We start from the raw sequence: 18,063 nt of genomic DNA, 5'->3' as shown, positions 1-18,063 counted from the left end.
GTCAGATACTCACCTAAGGAGAGGGAAGGCTCGGTCCTAATGAGCCTTCCCTCTCCTCTCCTGGTGCCCGGTCCCGCGCAGGATCCCCCGTGGCAGTATTCGACCAGTTCGGTCAAATACTGCCACTTCCGCATGCCGAAGGGAGCTTTCGGAAGGCTTCGGGAGCACTCGGGCTCCCGATGACACGGCCGCTCCATACTACGCATGCGCAAGCGCCCTCTATGACACGCTCGCGCGTACGTAGTATGGAGCGGCCCGTCTTCGGAAGCCCGAGTGCTCCCGAAGACCTCCGAAGTCCCTGCGGCGGCGGACGCGAACGGGGGAGCCAGCGCAGCACCGAGGGTATGATAAGCAAATACAATTTTTTATATAAAATCATATACTGAGTGCTCTGATTCATTTCAAGGTACACCATCAATCTATAATTACTGTTATAGAGGGTAGAGACCCCACTATGCCGGATTTATATGATAGCAACGCTTTAAAGGCTGGTCCTTTACTGAGTTAGCAATCATGAAAAAGGCAAGAACCGCGCGGGTTTTTGACAGTAGGGTAGTGGAGGAGAACAGGGGAACAAAGCAGAGAGTCCCTGACATCGCAGTGGGTCCGCGGTTTGCATCAGCGGGCATTCGTAAGTTGGGGACTCCCTGTATTTGAACTATAATATGCAGGGACTTTTTCTAACCAAGTTTAGGGGAGAAAGTGTGTATTATAGTCTAAAAAATATGGTAATTGAATAAGGGCCTACCGGTACTAATGTTTATGTCATCATATCACATCAATCAGATACACTTTAATTAGGTTGCCTCTCATGACTTCCCAGATCTCACCCTAAATACAGTTATACTCATTAGCTTACATACCTTGCAGAATTTATGATTTCCTAACTATTTTATGCAATATAAATAACACAAAAACTTTTCTTTCACTAATGGTTAGTGGTTGGCTGAAGCCATTTATTGTCAAACAATAGTGTTAACTCTTTTTAACCACTTTACCCTCACGAGTACGCATTTCTCCGTCCCTTTTTCCATCCTTTCACCCCCAGGGACGGAGAAATGCGTACTTTCCGCGCTCCCGACGCTGTGCACACTTCCGCTAGTAAACACGCCGCCGGCCGCTCGCCCGGAGATCAATGAACGGGAAAATCCATTCCCGTTCGTTGATCTAAGCCCCGCAATGATCCGCTGCTTATCCGATAAGCAGCGCGATCATTGTAAAAAAAAAAAAAACGTTCTCAGTCTCCTAGTACTTCCTGCAAGCGGATGGACGCTTGCAGGTCGCATTAAACAAAAAGTTACTGTTGCCATCTTGTGGCCAAATAGTAAAACTACACCCTAAAGCATTTTTCACATACAAATAAATGAGTTTTACACTAAAAAATAACTCCTTACCTCCCACACTCCCCAATTTTTTTTTTTGTAATTAAAAAAAAAATTACAATGATAAAAAAAATACATAAATAGTTACCTTAGGGACTGAACTTTTTAAATATTTATGTGAAGAGGGTATAACACTGTTACTTTATAAACTATGGGCTTGTAATTAGGGATGGACACAAAACTGAAAACAACGCACCTTTATTTCCAATTAAAATATTGGCGCTAAACATTGTGATAGGGACATAATTTAAACGGTTTTATAACCGGGACAAAAGGGCAAATACATTTCATGGGTTTTAATTACAGTAGCATGCATTATATAAAAACTATAAAGGCCAAAAACTGAAAAATATTTTTTTTCCCACATTTTTTCCTATTTTCCCATTAAAACACATGTAGAATACAATAATTCTTGGCATAATGTCCCACCTAAAGAAAGCCTAATTGGTGGCGAAAAAAACCAAGATATAGTTCATTTCATTGTGATAAGTAATAATAAAGTTATAGATGAATGAATGGAAGGAGCGCTGAAAGGTGAAAATTGCTCTGGTGGTCAAGGGGTAAAACCCCTCAGTTGTGAAGTGGTTAAAACTATAATCACTTGAAAAGACAGAGAACATTTATAGTGCGCTATTCTCCTGGCAGACTCACAGCACTTGAGCTGCAGCCACTAGGGCGTGCTTAGCAGGCAGCAGCAGTGTTAGGGAGTCTTGCCCAACGACTCCTTACTTAATAGGTGCTGGCTTACTGAACAGGAAGAGCTGAGATTCTAACCCAGGTCAACTGTGGCAGAGCCCTTAACCATTACACCATCCAGCCAAAGCTGGTACTACATACCACAGGTAAAGATGCCTATTTTTCATAGCCAAATTACCAGGGTATGTAAATGTTTAATCAGCTTAATGTGTGTAGTGATTATAATTTAAAAAGAGTAAACATAGCTGTTTGGCTTCAGCCAACCACTAACCAGGAGTGATTTTTTTGTGTGTTATTGATATTCTATGAAAAAAATGGTTAAGAAATCATGAATTCTGTCTTGCCTCCCAAATCAACAATTTCCTGTAGTGTAGTGGGTGAGCCTCCTTCTACCCTGCTTGTCCGTTCAAAAGCTTTGGCTTAATTTTAGGCCAGTCCGTGCTCCCATCCATTGGATTGCATACACACACTCCACCTAGTGTTCCAATATTGGAAGATCTGACTTGCTGGTAGCTGAATCTGAGCTGAGGTCAGAGCACCAAGCTAATCATCACCAGGAAAGGCAGTCGTCCATATACACTATGGAATAGCATTCTTCTGGAAGGTATGACAATGGGCAGTGCTAAACTTTCAGCACTACCCTACTGTCCACTTTTCCTTTAAATGTGCTTTACAACCAAAACGGGCAAAGAAGCCTGTGCCATTCAACCTCCAGGCAAAATACTGTACCATTCTTAAAGTCAAACTCAAGTGCAACTCAACTCAAACTGATCCCATTTACACGTCACAGGGTGAAATAATGTATTTCACACTAGGTGTGCAGCTCACCCAAGCCTTTGTGTCTTCCTCTGTAATGCATACACTGCAGGCCTCCCTGGACCTATACCAGCTCTGAACAATTGAATACACCACTCAGAAATTTTCTTTAACATGCCTTTATTTAAGGATCTTTAAACTGCATTTTACATGAGAAAAGTATGCCTTTCATATTTCCCCTCAAGCCCAAGGAACCTTTGTCTAATACACACAACTGATATTGTTATTACAAATTTACTATAGCACTGATATTTATGCAGTGCTGTACAAACAACATTGAACTACTCCTATTACTACCTGTCCCTTACGGGGCTCACAATCTGTTTCTAGCACACTCTAGTGCTAATGTTGTAAGAAGCCAATGAACCTACTACTGTAGTACATTTTTGGAATAATGGTGGAAACCCATATAAACAAGAAGAGAACCTACAAACTCCATGCAGATGTGTGTGCCTGGTGGGATTCAAACTCTAGTGCAGCAACATAAAAGAGCTATCCACTTCACCTACTGCTGCCACAGTTATCTATGAAGGATCGCAGAATAACATGCTAAAACTTGATCTCCCCGGACACAGCTTAGAGTCAAAGTCCAGGGAGAAACAAAATCTAAAATATGAAATATAAATCTGCTTCAATGATGTTTCACCTGTTACCTGGTTCAAACCACCATATTTCTGACAGCAGTGATTAATGGCTACAACATTTTCTATAGTGGTGTGGTTGTTACACTGCAAAGCATTAATGGAGCTGGGCATCGGTAGAGCAGCATGCTATTCTTTATGGGCCAGATCTCAGCCGCTCCACTCTAAAGGCGGCCACTAATGATCCAATCTTACCATTTCTATGTAATATAAGGTAACTGCCTGACTTATCCATTCAGTATATTCACTAAATGTACCCTTATACTACATATATTTGGTAAAATTGCATGAAAAAGATTGGATCACTAGTGGCAACCATTAGTGTCATAGTGGACAGTAACCCCCATGTTCCCAGGCAGGGAGGATATAGAGGCTTACCTGTTAGCAGATTATGCCATCCGACATAGCATTATTTGAACAAAGAACAGAAGTGAGATAGTGTGCTTAGATAACTAAAATCAATATGGCTTCTTTATTCCAGGTGAAACGCCTTGTAATAAATTAGGGACTGTTTAAAGTACATCTTACCTGCCTGGAGTTCGGCTTTTATATTAAATGAAATAACACATCTGAACATGGAGCAACAGACATAAATGGTAATGCTATTTGCCTAACTCAAATTTGTAGCAGATTTATAGAAATTACCTTTTTGTTAGCAGAATTAGTAATGTTCCCACAGCTAAATATTTTTTCATTTTGTTTTCCATGGAAAACAAAACAGGACGGCAGATTACTGTAACTCTTTAAAGAAAACCTTAAAACTTAAAACGCATACAAATAAGAAGTACATTACTTCCAGAGTAAAATGAGACATATACTACTTTTCTTCTATGTTGCTGTCACTTATAGCAGGTAGTAGAAATCTGACATTACCGACAGGTTTTGGGTTAGACCATCTCTTCATGGGGGATTCTCAGCATGGTTTTTATTCTTTATAAAGACATTCCCTGAAAAAGATTTATACAGAGATGCTGACCAGCCCCCCTGCTCGCTGCACACTTTTTTTTGGCAGTTGGACAGAGCAACTGTCATTCACAAAGTGCTTTTAAAAATAAACAAAACCCAGAGACCCCCCCCCCCCCCCACATGAAGAGATGGGCTTGTCCAAAAACGGTCGGTTGCGTCATATTTTTACTACTTACTATAAGTGACAGCAACATAGGAGAAAAGTCATTTATGGCTCATTTTAGTCTGGAAGAAACATACTTCTTATTTGTATATGTTTACATGTATTTTAAATTTTAAGACTTTCGTGACAGAGGTCCTTTAACCTCCCCGGCGGTTAATTTATTTTGCCAAATGGGCAAAAATCCTTTTTTTAAAAAAAAATTTTTTTTTGTTTAATGTAAAGCTACCAGAGTGGTAGCTACATGAAACACCACTAGAGGGCGCATGTGCCCCTCTAGTGCGATCGTCGCCGGCATCAATAGCAAACAGGGGAGCGCGTATATAACGCGTTCCCGTTTGGCTTCTCCTGTCGCCATGGCGACGATTGGCATGACGTCAGCCGACGTCCTGACGTCAGGCGCACTCGATCCAGCCCATAGCGCTGCCCGGAACTCATTGGTCCGGGCAGCGCAGGGCTCTGGCGGGGGGGGCCCTCTTCTGCCGCTGCGTGCGGGCGATCGCCGTAGAGCGTCGGCGATCGAGCTGTGCGCGCGGCTAGCAAAGTGCTGGCTGCGCGCACAGCACTTTGAATGGGGCGAATCACCCCAACAGAGCCTGAGAAATCCTCCTGCGCGGCATAGCCCGAGCTCAGCTCAGGCTTACCGCCAGGGAGGTTAAAGGATACCCCAACTGACATGTGACATAATGAGATAGACATGGGTATGTACAGTGCCTAGCACACAAATAACTATTCTGTGTTCCTTTTTTCTTTCTCTGCCTGAAAGAGTTAAATATCAGGTATGCAAGTGGCTGATTCTATCCTGACTCAGACAGGAAGTAACTGCAGTGTGACCCTCACCGATAAGAAATTCCAACTATAAAACATTTTCCTAGCAGAAAATGGCTTCTGAGAGCAAGAAAGAGGTAAAAAAGGGGAATTTCTTATCAGTGAGGGTCACACTGTAGTCACTTCCTGTTTGAGTCAGGACTGAGTCAGCCACTTGCATACCTGATATTTAACTCTTTCAGACAGAGAAAGAAAAAAGGAACACAGCCTAGTTATTTGTGTGCTAGGCACTGTACATACACGTCTATCTCACCATGTCACATTTCAGTTCGGGTATCCTTTAAGGGGCCAATACACTGGTCAATTTCAGCCGGAAATCGATCGGAAATCGATTCTACCAAATCTATCGATCAATTTGCGGCCGATTTCAATTGTTTTGATCTATCTGACATGATGGAAAATCTAGGTCGATCTTCTGCTGGCAGCAGATCGATGGTCCATAAAGCTGCATTGGATCTAATGGTCCAATAATGCATTTAGATCGATTTTAAATAGATTTCCAATAGGGTTCATTCTTAAGTCTATTGGAAATCTGTTCCTAGTGTGTGGCACACATCAGATAAGATTCCTGTCCGATTAAACTTGACAGGCGTCTGACAGAAATCTATCCGAAGGTCGAATCTGCTGCAAATCTATAGGTGTATGGCCACCTTTACTTCTAGATTTTTAAGGAGGTAAGATATTTGCATTTGGTGATGTGTGGTATCATGACAGTGCCAGGAAAACTCAATTAATCAGGAATGCAGACATCAGAAAGTATCAGTGGTCTAAGCAAGGTTGATTAAGGTTAGTGGTAGCAATGGCTTTAGTTATTGGTAGAATAAGTGTTTGGTTGAGGTGGCTATACATTTAAAGATGGCCACCAAATGGACTATCAGGTAGATCCCCCTCTGAATTTGGAATCATAGAGGAATCTATTAGCTGCCCACACTTCATACAGATTTTAAATAGATTTCAGCATGAAATCAATTGAAAATCCGTGGAGCCACAGCCTCCCTGGCTGCCCTGGTCTCCCCCATCTATGCTACCCCAGGTTTAGCTCTCACCTGTCCAGCCTGAAGGCCTAACCTGTGCGGTGGCTTTTCTTTATGTTGCAGGGCTCCTCCTCTGTGTCTTCTCTTCCTGTATCATGTGACAAAAGCTGGAGAGATCTGGCAGCATTCATGCCGGACCTCTAGTGTTTAAACTCGCTTTTGTCACATAACACTGGGAGAGAATATACAGGGAGGAGGAGCCCTGCGGCATGGAGAAAGGCCACCCAACACAGAAGAAGGCATGCTGACAGGTGAGAGCTAGCTCTGCTGCCAACACTCTGCAACAGTCATCGCCAAATCAAATGCCCCCACTGGCTCGCCACTGATTGATCAAAATGTTTTGCCCTGCGGGATTAACTGATTTCGGATGTAAGTTGATTGGCCATCGTTTGCAGCATCGATTTCTAGCAGATGCTATCACAGTGACCAAATCTGCCAGATATCAACTGGTAAAATAGTCAGGTGTATTGCCTTTTTATAGTTAGTCTAGGAAGGCATAATTACTTTTAAGTAGTACAGTATTAGAATACTATAAAGGATGGTTTTAAGTTAATGCAAATCTAAAGTGAACAAACTTAAGCAAAATTGTACAATATATCCACGGATAGAAGGTAATCTTGCATATAGGTTAACTCAAATGTTTAACCCTCTTAAGCTGAAGTTTTTTAATAACTCAATTATTAAGTCTTATCCAGCAAAGGTAAAGGCTGTACTTGAAGACCAGGAGGGATATTGCAACCAGTGTCAGTCCCTCCCCCTGGCAGTCATTGTACAGCCGTGGGCCATCAGCCCAGGCCCCTGGCTTCTTTCTATTGGGTGTGCATGGACCTGACTCCTGCATGCCCAATCTGGATGTGCTAATCAATGTCCAGGAGGGTGGTAAGGAGATGAAGAGGGACCCTGTTCTGGCTTTCAACTAATGAAGTTAGTAAGTATTCCAACCACCCACTTCAGGTTTGCTTTAATGCTGAAGGATGGCGCAATGTCAAACACAGTGTCCTGGGATTAGCATTCTCTACTCCACTACTGACAACATCTCTGCACTAAAATCAGCTGAAGCCAAAACTGTGGCACATAAATCTGATTTACTCTAGCTGGTGGGTATCTTAATCTGCCTATGCATCTCATCAACACATTTTTGTGTTTGGACTTACCCTTCAATTACAAAGAAAAACCATGTAAGAGAACATATATGTGGGAAACCTGTTAGAACATAAAAAAAATGAGATGGAGAATGTTGCAGTTTATTGCTTGCTCTGGTGTGAACAACCTCCATTAAGCTACATAGATATTTGAAGCTTCAACATGGACATCAGATGACAGTCTCTCGGATCCAAACATGTTAGGATGGAATTCTCATATGCTTGAATGAGCATCTAGCGAGTCTCTGCTCCGTTGGATTTTCTTGACCGACTGCAATGGTATTCCTCAACATTGCGTCGTCCTGATGTTCACTCCTCCGCTTTACTCCAAACAAATGAACATGCCACTTGCCCAAGCTGAACAGCAACATTCACATGACTACCGGTAATAACAGTTGTCAGGCTGTGCTTTGCAAAGCTCACAACCACCTAATGTCTACACCAGGTTAGTGTTCTATAATAGGGTACAACGTGGCTGTACTATAGCATATACATTATAAATACAAGTCATGTAGTTGTACGGAAAACCGGTGGTGTCAAATTTGGTCCTGCAGAAGTGTCAATAACTTTTCTCATTCATATATTTTTTAAAAGACTAAAAATAGGTATGCTCATCATAAAAGCTGAAGTCTGGCTACCAATTTACTATGCTGACAGTTTTGTAAACCTTGTATGGAAACAAAGCTTAAGGTGTGCAGAGGAAGCAAACTGCTAAGTTCACCTCTTCTATAAGGGTCCATACCAACTGAATGCATTCTATTAAAATTGATTTGTTCAGCCACATATAAAGTGCAACAATTTCTTCATTGTTTCTACACTTCTAATAAAATGAATAGTCGTAGAATTATATTCAGTTCAATTGAAGATAAATTTGAGGTGGAAGCTCTTTCTAATGGCCAGTTGTACTGCATGGTGTCTGGCTGGAGTCTTTGCTGCTTGGCATAGCATTAACATGCTGTTCAGACTTTTAGTAATGACAGGAGATGGCGCTCCTGACCAAGTATTTTAATTGTGATTTGTCAGACAACATGTAGGTTACAAACGGATAAATAAATCAATCTCTTCCCCAAGGAACCTATACAGGACTTGTGCCTGGAACCAGGTTTTAAGAAAAACCCTCCATTAGGAAAGACAAATGCCCATTCTAAAAGACAGCTAGGACCAGTTTGGGTGAGGTTAGGCTAATTAACCTACTAATAAGTTTTTGGGATATGAGAAAAAAACTGGAGTGCCTGTAGGAAACCCACACAAACCCAGCAAGAGCAAACAAATGTCATGCAGATAGTGTCTTATGTGAGAGTTCTCACCAGAGACAATGTATCCAAAGAAAGAATGTGAATGGGTGGAGTCAATCCATGTCACATTAAAAGTGGAAATCTTTTAATATACAATATTAACTGCAAATAAAAATTGGGCTGGGGTTCTAAAGGGTAACAATAACTTGTTTGATAATAAAACAACCAACATTACTATGAACATAAAATATATTACATAACCAGACCCCCTTTTCTGTAGATTAAAAAACACAGTATGTAATTCAATGAAGAAGTAAAAAAACAAAAACAAAAAACAGCAAAAAAACGAAAAACCACATGCTGCACGTTTTGTATATTGACCTATAGGGACAGACCCAGAACGCACAGAACGTAAGTTAAATCATGGATTTCTGCAGCCACTGGAGATCCTGCAAAATCAAAAAAAGAGACTGTGAATAGCTCATCAAAGAAAGTAAAGTCAGCAAGCACAAAGACCACAGCAAGCCTGTACGGAGTGTTGAGCCCTAAAGGGCAAAGTCAAATTGCATAACGCAAGCCATCAGGTTCTGGGAACTTATTCATATTATGCCCACTGATAAAATGTCCGGCGCTAAAATATTATCACACGTGGAAAAGTCCTGTGTGACATGGGCCACCTCTGAAAATGTAAGGTCTGTAACCACTCTGGTATAAAAAAAAAAAAAAAAAAAAAAAAGGCTAAGAGTGACAATGCTGAAAACACTTACTCTCAAAGTATGAAAAATGATTTGCCACTCGCAGCAGAAAAAAAAAATCTCATCTTATTTGAAAAGATTATCAAAATCACTGAAAATCTTTAGATTCTGTATATGAAACCGCAGCCATTAAAAAGGCAAAATGGTGTTGAAGGCATAGCATTGTAAGCCATGAAGCTGCTTTACTCATGAACCTCTGCTTTACCTCTCGTCCGATGAAGCAAGGTGGAAACCATGGATAATACACTCATTGAGGCTTTCTGACCCCTTTTTACCTGGCCTGTTTACAAAGCTCTTAGAGACTCGGACCATGCCATAAAAGCAAAGTGGTCACTACTTTGTGATCTCAGTCACAACCAGTCACTAGGCCATGCCCTGCATGTTTTGTGAGGATTTTCACACCTTAGGCAGATATTTAGTAGGCCTCAGAGGAAATATAAAAAGGTCTTCCTTTCAAACCAATTGTTATCCATGAGGGGCTCTGCCTCCATACTGACACTACGAAGATTAAGAGGAAATGGAGAGGTTCAGTCACATTAACATGAGTAACCTGACAAAAAAGGATGTTGATAATAAAACAGAAAAACTGCTTTACTATCATGGTATAGGACGTCCCAGATTAAATATAAAAATAAATAAATAGGCAGATTACAAAAAATAATTTATCAATGTGGCTGGTGAATTACACACTCTGAAGGCCATAATAGCGGGAAACATGATGCCAATACAGGACATTCACAAAAAGTACTTAAACGTTTGAATTCATCCACGGGTATTGAAATGAAACATTCATGTTATGCGCAGTCCCATTAAAAGGAATAAGATACTGAACAAATTAACTAAGAAAAAAAACCAAACCAAAGCATACAAAAAAAAAACAGTGTGTGCAAAATAAGGCGTAAACAGCAAACAGACCACCACAGTGGCCATTGATCTTGATACTACTGGGTATACAGTACAAGCTCCAGAAAATACTAGGCGCTTAGAGTAGCGCCATGGTTCAAAAGAATTTTATTGTTTCAGGTATGAACTTAACACCTGTTTCAACAGACCAGCTAATAACCGGTAAACAAAATGAATGCATGATTGAGTATTGCTCACAGCTTCTCCAGCAAGGTACTTTCTTGGGAAGTCATGATATGCACTTAGGGGCAAGAAAAATCCCCACTTCAGGAGCAAAAAATGTGCATGATAATGTTCACTCTTAGGTCACTTTTCCCTCAAATAGGTTGTGAAAAACACAAGCGACCTGAAAATTCTTCCACTAATACGCCCATATATTTAAACATTCTTGTTAAGTTCCACATATGTCCTGAATAATATGCTGAGCCTCTGTCCACAAATGATTTTCAGCCCAGCATACAAAGAGACCACATGAAAAGCCCACTGTAAAAAAGTGGCTGAATGGAAAGTGTCTGTCTGATGTTGTCTGTAGATCTGGAATGGCTAGATGCGGCTACACAGCACTGTTTTTGGAGTTAGCTCTTTTGTTCCTATCCTATTTAGGTAACTTTAATCGATCCCCTTTTCAGCACCTAACCTTAATCTTCAACCCCAATGGGAGCCCCGTCCTGAATCCCAACCCCGTAAACTCAACCCTTTCCTGACATACAGTGCTGCCCATAATTATTCATACCCCTGGCAAATTTTGACTGAAAGAGACTAACAAAATTTTCAGCCTTATTTCTTCTATCCTATAAGTTCCTATACCTGTTCTAATGTGGTCTGTCTTACTGCAGCCTTTCCTTGTTGCACAGTGGCTGTATTATCTCTGTTATCTAATCTTCTTTCCTTTGCTGGCTTAGTCGGCTCAGGCAGGAATGTGCTGCTCTGCTGTGATAGGATAGTTATGCACACCCTCTCCACGCCCCCTGCAGGCTCTGTATGAGTCACAGACTGAGCTTCTCTGAGCCTGTCACATGCTCGTTAGCAGCCATGTTTTTTGTTTGTAAACACTGCCTAAAACTGGCAATTACAAGCCAGGATCTCAGCAGGGAGTAGCAGAAGCAGCAAAGAAGGGCCCAGAAGAACATAATGGTATGCTTTTTATTGTAAGAATTTTAGAGTACAGATTCTCTTTAAAGAGGAACTTCAGCCTAAACAAACATTCTGTCATTAAGTTACATTAGTTATGTTAAATATAATAGATAGGCAATATAATCTCTTACCCACCCATCTTTTTGGTTGAAAGGAGGTGACAGGGAGCATGAGACACAGTTTCAACTGTCCTGTGTGCTGATCATCCCTCCCAGTTTTGCTGATCACCCCTCCCAGTTGCTAGGCAATGTGAATAACATAGGAAATTCCATCATGCTTTGCACAGTATCAGGGAAAAAAAGCCTGGTCAGTTTTCTTTGATGGGTAGAGCTTAGCTAAAAATGATGCTTTGGTAAGAAAAACAAAGTTATGATGCAGTGAAACTGTTAAAGAAACACCAAGCCTTTTCATTTCTGCTGAGTAAATTTTTAGTCCGGAGGTTCACTTTAAAGTTACTTTTATTCAACCAGCGAGTACTTTTTTTGACAGGAAGTGACATAGGTGTCTCCCAAAAGATAATAAGATGATGTACAAGAGGCATTATTGTGGAAAAAAAACATTTCTCAGCATTTATTTACATTTGAGCAAAAAGTGTCCAGTCCAAAATTATTCTTACCCTTCTCAATAATCAATAGAAAAGCCTTTATTGGCTATTACAGCAATCAAACACTTCCTATAATTGCAGACCAGCTTTTTGTATGTCTCCACAGGTATTTTGCCCATTCATCTTTAGCAATGAGCTCCAAATCTTTCAGGTTGTTGCCATCACACTGATCTTTAAGCTCCCTCCAGATTCTCAATTGGATTCAAGTCCGGACTCTGGCTGGGTCACTCCAAAACGTTAATGTTGTTGTCTCCATTTCTTCACCACTTTTGCTGTGTGTTTTGGGTCATTGGCAAGCTGAAATGTCAATTGGTGCCCAAGGCCAAGTTTCTCTGCAGACTGCCTGATGTTGTCATAGAGAATCCCCATGTATTGCTCTTTTTTCATGGTGCCATTTACTGTGATTAAGTAGTCCATTGGCTAAAAAACACCCCCAAAGCATTAGGTTCCCACCACCATGTTTAACAGAGGGGATGGTGTTCTTTGGGCTGAAGGCTGCTTCTTTTTTACATCAAATGAAGGAAACATCCTTTTGACCAAACTCAACTTTTTGTTTCATCTGACCCCAACACAGAAGACCTGAAGTCTACTTCTTTGTCCAGATGAGCATTTGCAAAGGCCAAGCGAGCCTTTGTGTGCCTTATCTGGAGAAGTGGTGTTCTCCTTGGTCTGCATCCATGGAACCCAGCAGTGTGCAGTCTCTGTTGCATTGTCTGCCTTGAGACATTGCCATCAGCACAGCCCAGAATCACCAGGATGGCCTTGGTGGTTATCTGGGATTATTTTTCACCTCTCCTCCTATACTCTGGCCAGCACAGGTGTCACTTCCAACCACGTCCTCTGAGATTTTCCACAGTGCGGAACATCTTGTATTTTTTTTAATACTTTGCACTGTAGCCACTGGAACTTGAAAACATTTAGAAATGGCCTTGTAGCCCTTTCCTGACATGTGAGCAGCCTCAATGCGCAGCCGCAGGTCCTCACTGAGCTCCTTTGTCTTAGCCATGACTGTCCACAAACCAACTGCAGAGAGCTGCTGTTTTCCACCTGTTGAGTTGATTAAAACAGCTGTTCCCAATTAATCAGGGTAATTAGGATTCTTTAGAGCAGCTTGGACTATTTGGAATGGTATAGAACTTTGGATTTTCCCACAGACTGAGTTTATGAAGGGTATGAATAATTTTGGACTGGACACTTTTTGCTCAAAATGTAAATAAAAGCTGGGAAATGTTTGTCCACAATAATGCCTCTTGTACATCGTCTTATCTTTTGGGAGACACCCATGTCATTTTCCATCAAAAAATTACTTGCTGGTTGAATAAAAGGAACTTTAAGTCAAAATTTTCCAGGGGTATGAATAATTATGGGCAGCGCTGTACTTCCTCCCCATTAACCCGTTCCTGCCAAGTAACACTAAACGTCTCCCTTTAACATTAACCCCTTACTGAAGCCCAATTCTAAACATTTCCCTTAATATTAACCCTTTCCCGATGCTTAACTTCCTATTTTACCCTTACTGATGCAAAACACTAAGCACCCTTCACCCACCCTCAATGATAATCCCTCACTGATGCCTAACCTTACCCAACTCACTTATCCTATGACACCTAACCTTTGCCCCTAAAAATTCCCTCCCCAATCCTATATCCGAAACCTCTGAATTGATGCCTGCCTGTAACGTATAACCATAAATAATACTCACCTTTTCTCATATTTACTGTGGAAGCACACATTCACTGGATAAAATCTTTATCACCGAAATGTCATCACTGTAACAGCCATCCACTGGGGAAAAAATAACCTCTGCCCAGCTGAATCTCTGTTATAACCAAAAGTCAGCACCTGCAGTCTATTGCCACCTTTCACCCCTATCTGACTGATCTTTCAACATAGAGGAATGCAGCTCTTAAAGGACAACTGTTGTGAACATTTTTAAATACGTACAGTATAAAATGTGGATTTCCCCCAGAGTAAAATTCTCAAGTATTTCTTTATTTGCAGATACATCAACCAGCAGAAGGAAGTTCCAACAGTGCCTACTGCATATTGGAAGCAAACTCCCAAAGTCCAGCAGCTGACTTGGGTGCAAGTCAACCAAGTAGGGACAATGGCCAGAGTCTTCGAATAGATTCTTTCCAGGGGAAGCTTTTGTAACAAATATAAGGTAAAATTGAGAATCTCCCATGAGGAGATGGACTAGTCTGAAATCTGTCAACTTTTTACTACTACCTACTTTAACTGACAGCAACATAGGAAAAAAAAGTAATTTAGAGTGAATTTTACTCTGGGAGAAATGCAGGGCTGTGGAGTCGGAGTCGTGGAATTTTGGGTGCTTGGAGTCAGAGTCGGCAAAAAATGCACCGACTCCTAATGAGTTTGTAACTGTAATTAAAATAGAAAATATGATAAAAATGTTCTATTTCTCAGATAATAGTCATTAAAAATAATGTATATATACAGTAATAGCTGTGCTTAGTCCACAAAAATGAAATAAACCAATCAAAATGAGTTACTTGTGCTGCTTCAATAAAGCAGTCCCCGTATTTTTAAGGTCAGATATACAGATCTGATTGTGACTGTATATATGATGTGTACACAGGAATCTCTTATATATACTAAATAACGTCTATGCTGTAAGAATAAAGCCTGATGTGCAGCCGTGTCACTAATAGAGATGGTCAATGAGATGGAAATAATTCTGCATTGATGCTGATTTATGCAAATGTATGCACTCCCTTTGCTGATGAAATCAAATCATTTAATATGTTGTTAAAATTTGGTTTGGTGACTGCAAATTAAAGGGTACCTGAGACGGATGAAAAGAAAAGTGTTATACATACCTGGGGCTTCTTCCAGCCCCTTTCAGGCTAATCAGTCCCTCGTTGTCCACCTCCACCAACTGGATCTTACGCTATGAGTCCTGGTAATTCAGCCAGTCAGCACAGTCTGGCTATGTGCCGCTTCCACAGCCAGGAGCATTCTGCACCTGCGCAATAGTGCTGCGCAGGTGTAGTATGCTCCCGGCAGCGGAGTGTGTGCATGCGCACTACACCAGACTGGCTCAAGTACCTGGACTCATAGCAGAAGATCCAGGTGTCGGAGGAGGACAGCGAGGGACTGAGTAGCCTGAAGGGGGCTGGAGGAAGCCCCAGGCATGTATAAAACTTGAATTTCATCTGTCTCAGGTTTACTTTGTCACACAGTAGTACTATACTCTACATATGCTCTCCCCACAGAGCTGCAGGGAATCCACTGAGAATGTTGTGCACATTGAACACAGAGGTGTTGTCTGTCACCCATAAACCTTGTTCAGATTGTGCATGAAGAATGTGTAATAGAGGAAGAATCTCCTCATTCCCCTGCAGAGTACCTGCACATCATTCTTACATGTACCCACAATTACATTGCCTAGGGCCTGATAGATGTTCTTTGTTCCGGTTTGTACCTTTTACAAGTACCAAGGACTAGTTTTAGTCTACAGGGAATAAATATAGTAGTCTATATATCCTTCTCACTTCAGTTGTCTTGTAAAATTCCTAAGCGTCGGCAGGTAAGAGACGAATTTACATACTGTTAATCAACAAAATTGTAATATGCAAATTAGAGGAGTCGGAGGAATCCTAAACTGAGGAGTCTGAGTCGGTGGATTTTTGGACCGATTCCACAGCCCTGGAGAAATGTACTTTTCACATTTGTATTTACAATTTTTCATGATAGTGGTCCTTTAACGGCTTCATCTGCCTGTCACAAAGGTTCTCCATTATTTTCAAGTCTGCGCTAGAAACATGAAATGAATCATTGTATTCTTTGGAGAGAAGGAGGTAAAGGGGCGCCCAGGAAATATAAAAAAGCTAAAATCACTAAAAATCAAAAGATTGAGGTGGCTTACCTCATAGACGACAACTCACTTTGAGTAGAAATATTTATGCAATAAGCACAGGCAACGCGTTTCGTGGGATCTAGCCCATCTCCTCAGGCCAAATAAAGTGCTGCTGTAGTGGCTGCCCCGAATGCGGACTTTAGACTACAGCGGCACTTGAGGAAATGGGCTAGATCCCACGAAACGCGTTGCCTGTGCTTATTAAATAAATAGTTCTACTCAAAGTGAGTTGTCGTCTATGAGGTAAGCCACCTCAATCTTTTGATTTTTAGTGATTTTAGCTTTTTTATATTTCCTGGGCGCCTCTTTACCTCCTTCTGTGCCATACTCCCCTCTACGGTCCAGTAAAGGGGAGTTCCGTACACCTAACCCGAGGTGGATTCCCCCCACCTCACGGGTCTAGAGTGCATGTGATTTTTCACCAAGAGAGCGACTGCCTCCAAGATTGCTAGCATACCTGAGTGGAGTCAGGTATAAGACACTCCACCTGCCTTAAGTGGTGCAACCCACCTTTGTGAGTATTCTCATCTCAAACACATTTATATATTCTTCTGTGACATACTGCACAATTTGGGCTCCCGTTGTCTCTGTGCTTCTTTTCCTAGTACCCTACAATTGTATTCTTTGATATGAGACACAGATACTTTCCATCTACACAATTGAGTGTATTAGGACTAACTTTAATAATAACCAAGCCACATACAACACAATGTACTTACCTATCTATTTGGAAATTTTATGCTTGTACATCTGCATCATTCTCTGACGAAAAGCATCAAAGTTGTTCTCGCCGGACACAGCAGTCTCTTTTTTTTCAACGCCCAGACCCTCCCCAGCAGAGACTGTGCCCCTGAGAAAAGGAACAACAACAGTCATTTAAGTAAAGACTCCAAATAGAAGTATTGGGATACAGCCTGTACTTATTTCACTGTAACAGTAACATTTATATTCTGCAAACTAAAGCCATAGGATGTGTTATGTTCATGATTGGACTTCAGCATTCAGCGGTATTCCACTCTTCCCTGGATGGGAAAGGCTTTCCAGAAGGACTGACTATTGCACAGCTGTGCTGTCACTGCACTGGGTTGACTAGCAGGGAAAATCTGTTTCCTTTTGATAAGCACAAAGCAAAAATCTGCCGGGTGAGCAATCATCTGTGTGACCAAAAGAATGCACTGACAATGCTTTCCTGTTTTTCTTACTGCAATTTACTTGTCCTACAGCGCTCTTCTATGGGATACAGCTTGAATTAATAGGATTGTAACATCAGTGGACAACACTCCACTAAAGATAGCAAGCACCTTAATGCAGTAGTCACAGTAGAGTCTATAAAGCTTAAGCACTAAAAAGGACGTAGAACTGAGTTCAGAATTCTTGGGTCACTAGCTTGTAAAAATGTACGGACCACTACGGCCTGTATAAATGTACGGACCACTACGGCCTGTAAAAATGTATGGACCACTACGGCCTGTAAAAATGTACGGACCACTAAGGCCTGTAAAAATGTATGGACCACTAAGGCCTGTAAAAATGTATGGACCACTACGGCTTGTAAAAATGTGCGGACCACTACAGCCTGTACAAATGTACGGACCACTACAGCCTGTACAAATGTACGGACCACTACAGCCTGTAAAAATGTACGGACCACTACAGCCTGTAAAAATGTACGGACCACTACAGCCTGTAAAAATGTACGGACCACTACAGCCTGTAAAAATGTACGGACTACTACAGCCTGTAAAAATGTACGGACTACTACGGCCTGTAAAAATGTATGGACCACTACGGCCTGTAAAAATGTACGGACCACTATGGCCTGTAAAAATGTACGGACCACTACGGCCTGCAAAAATGTACGGACCACTAAGGCCTGTAAAACTGTAC

General features: G+C 41.4%; 1 protein-coding gene across 1 annotated transcript in view; it reads right to left on the bottom strand.

Annotated features, from left to right (window-relative positions):
• Nucleotides 1-5,720: 5,720 nt before the first annotated feature.
• Nucleotides 5,721-18,063, bottom strand: part of SUGP2 (SURP and G-patch domain containing 2) — a 48,063-nt gene continuing 35,720 nt past the window's right edge. Inside the window, exons 10-11 of the mRNA XM_068234196.1 lie at nt 16,896-17,026; nt 5,721-9,349 (exon numbers count right to left, since the gene is read on the bottom strand). Coding sequence (XP_068090297.1) covers nt 16,900-17,026 — 127 coding nt within the window. The 3' untranslated portion in view covers nt 5,721-9,349; nt 16,896-16,899. The remainder of the gene's footprint in view (nt 9,350-16,895; nt 17,027-18,063) is intronic.

This window comes from Hyperolius riggenbachi, chromosome 1 (assembly GCF_040937935.1).
Source record: "Hyperolius riggenbachi isolate aHypRig1 chromosome 1, aHypRig1.pri, whole genome shotgun sequence".
In the NCBI taxonomy this organism is placed as follows: Eukaryota; Metazoa; Chordata; class Amphibia; order Anura; family Hyperoliidae; genus Hyperolius; species Hyperolius riggenbachi.
Note: the sequence above shows the minus strand (reverse complement) of the source record. Positions and strands in the feature narration are given on the sequence as shown.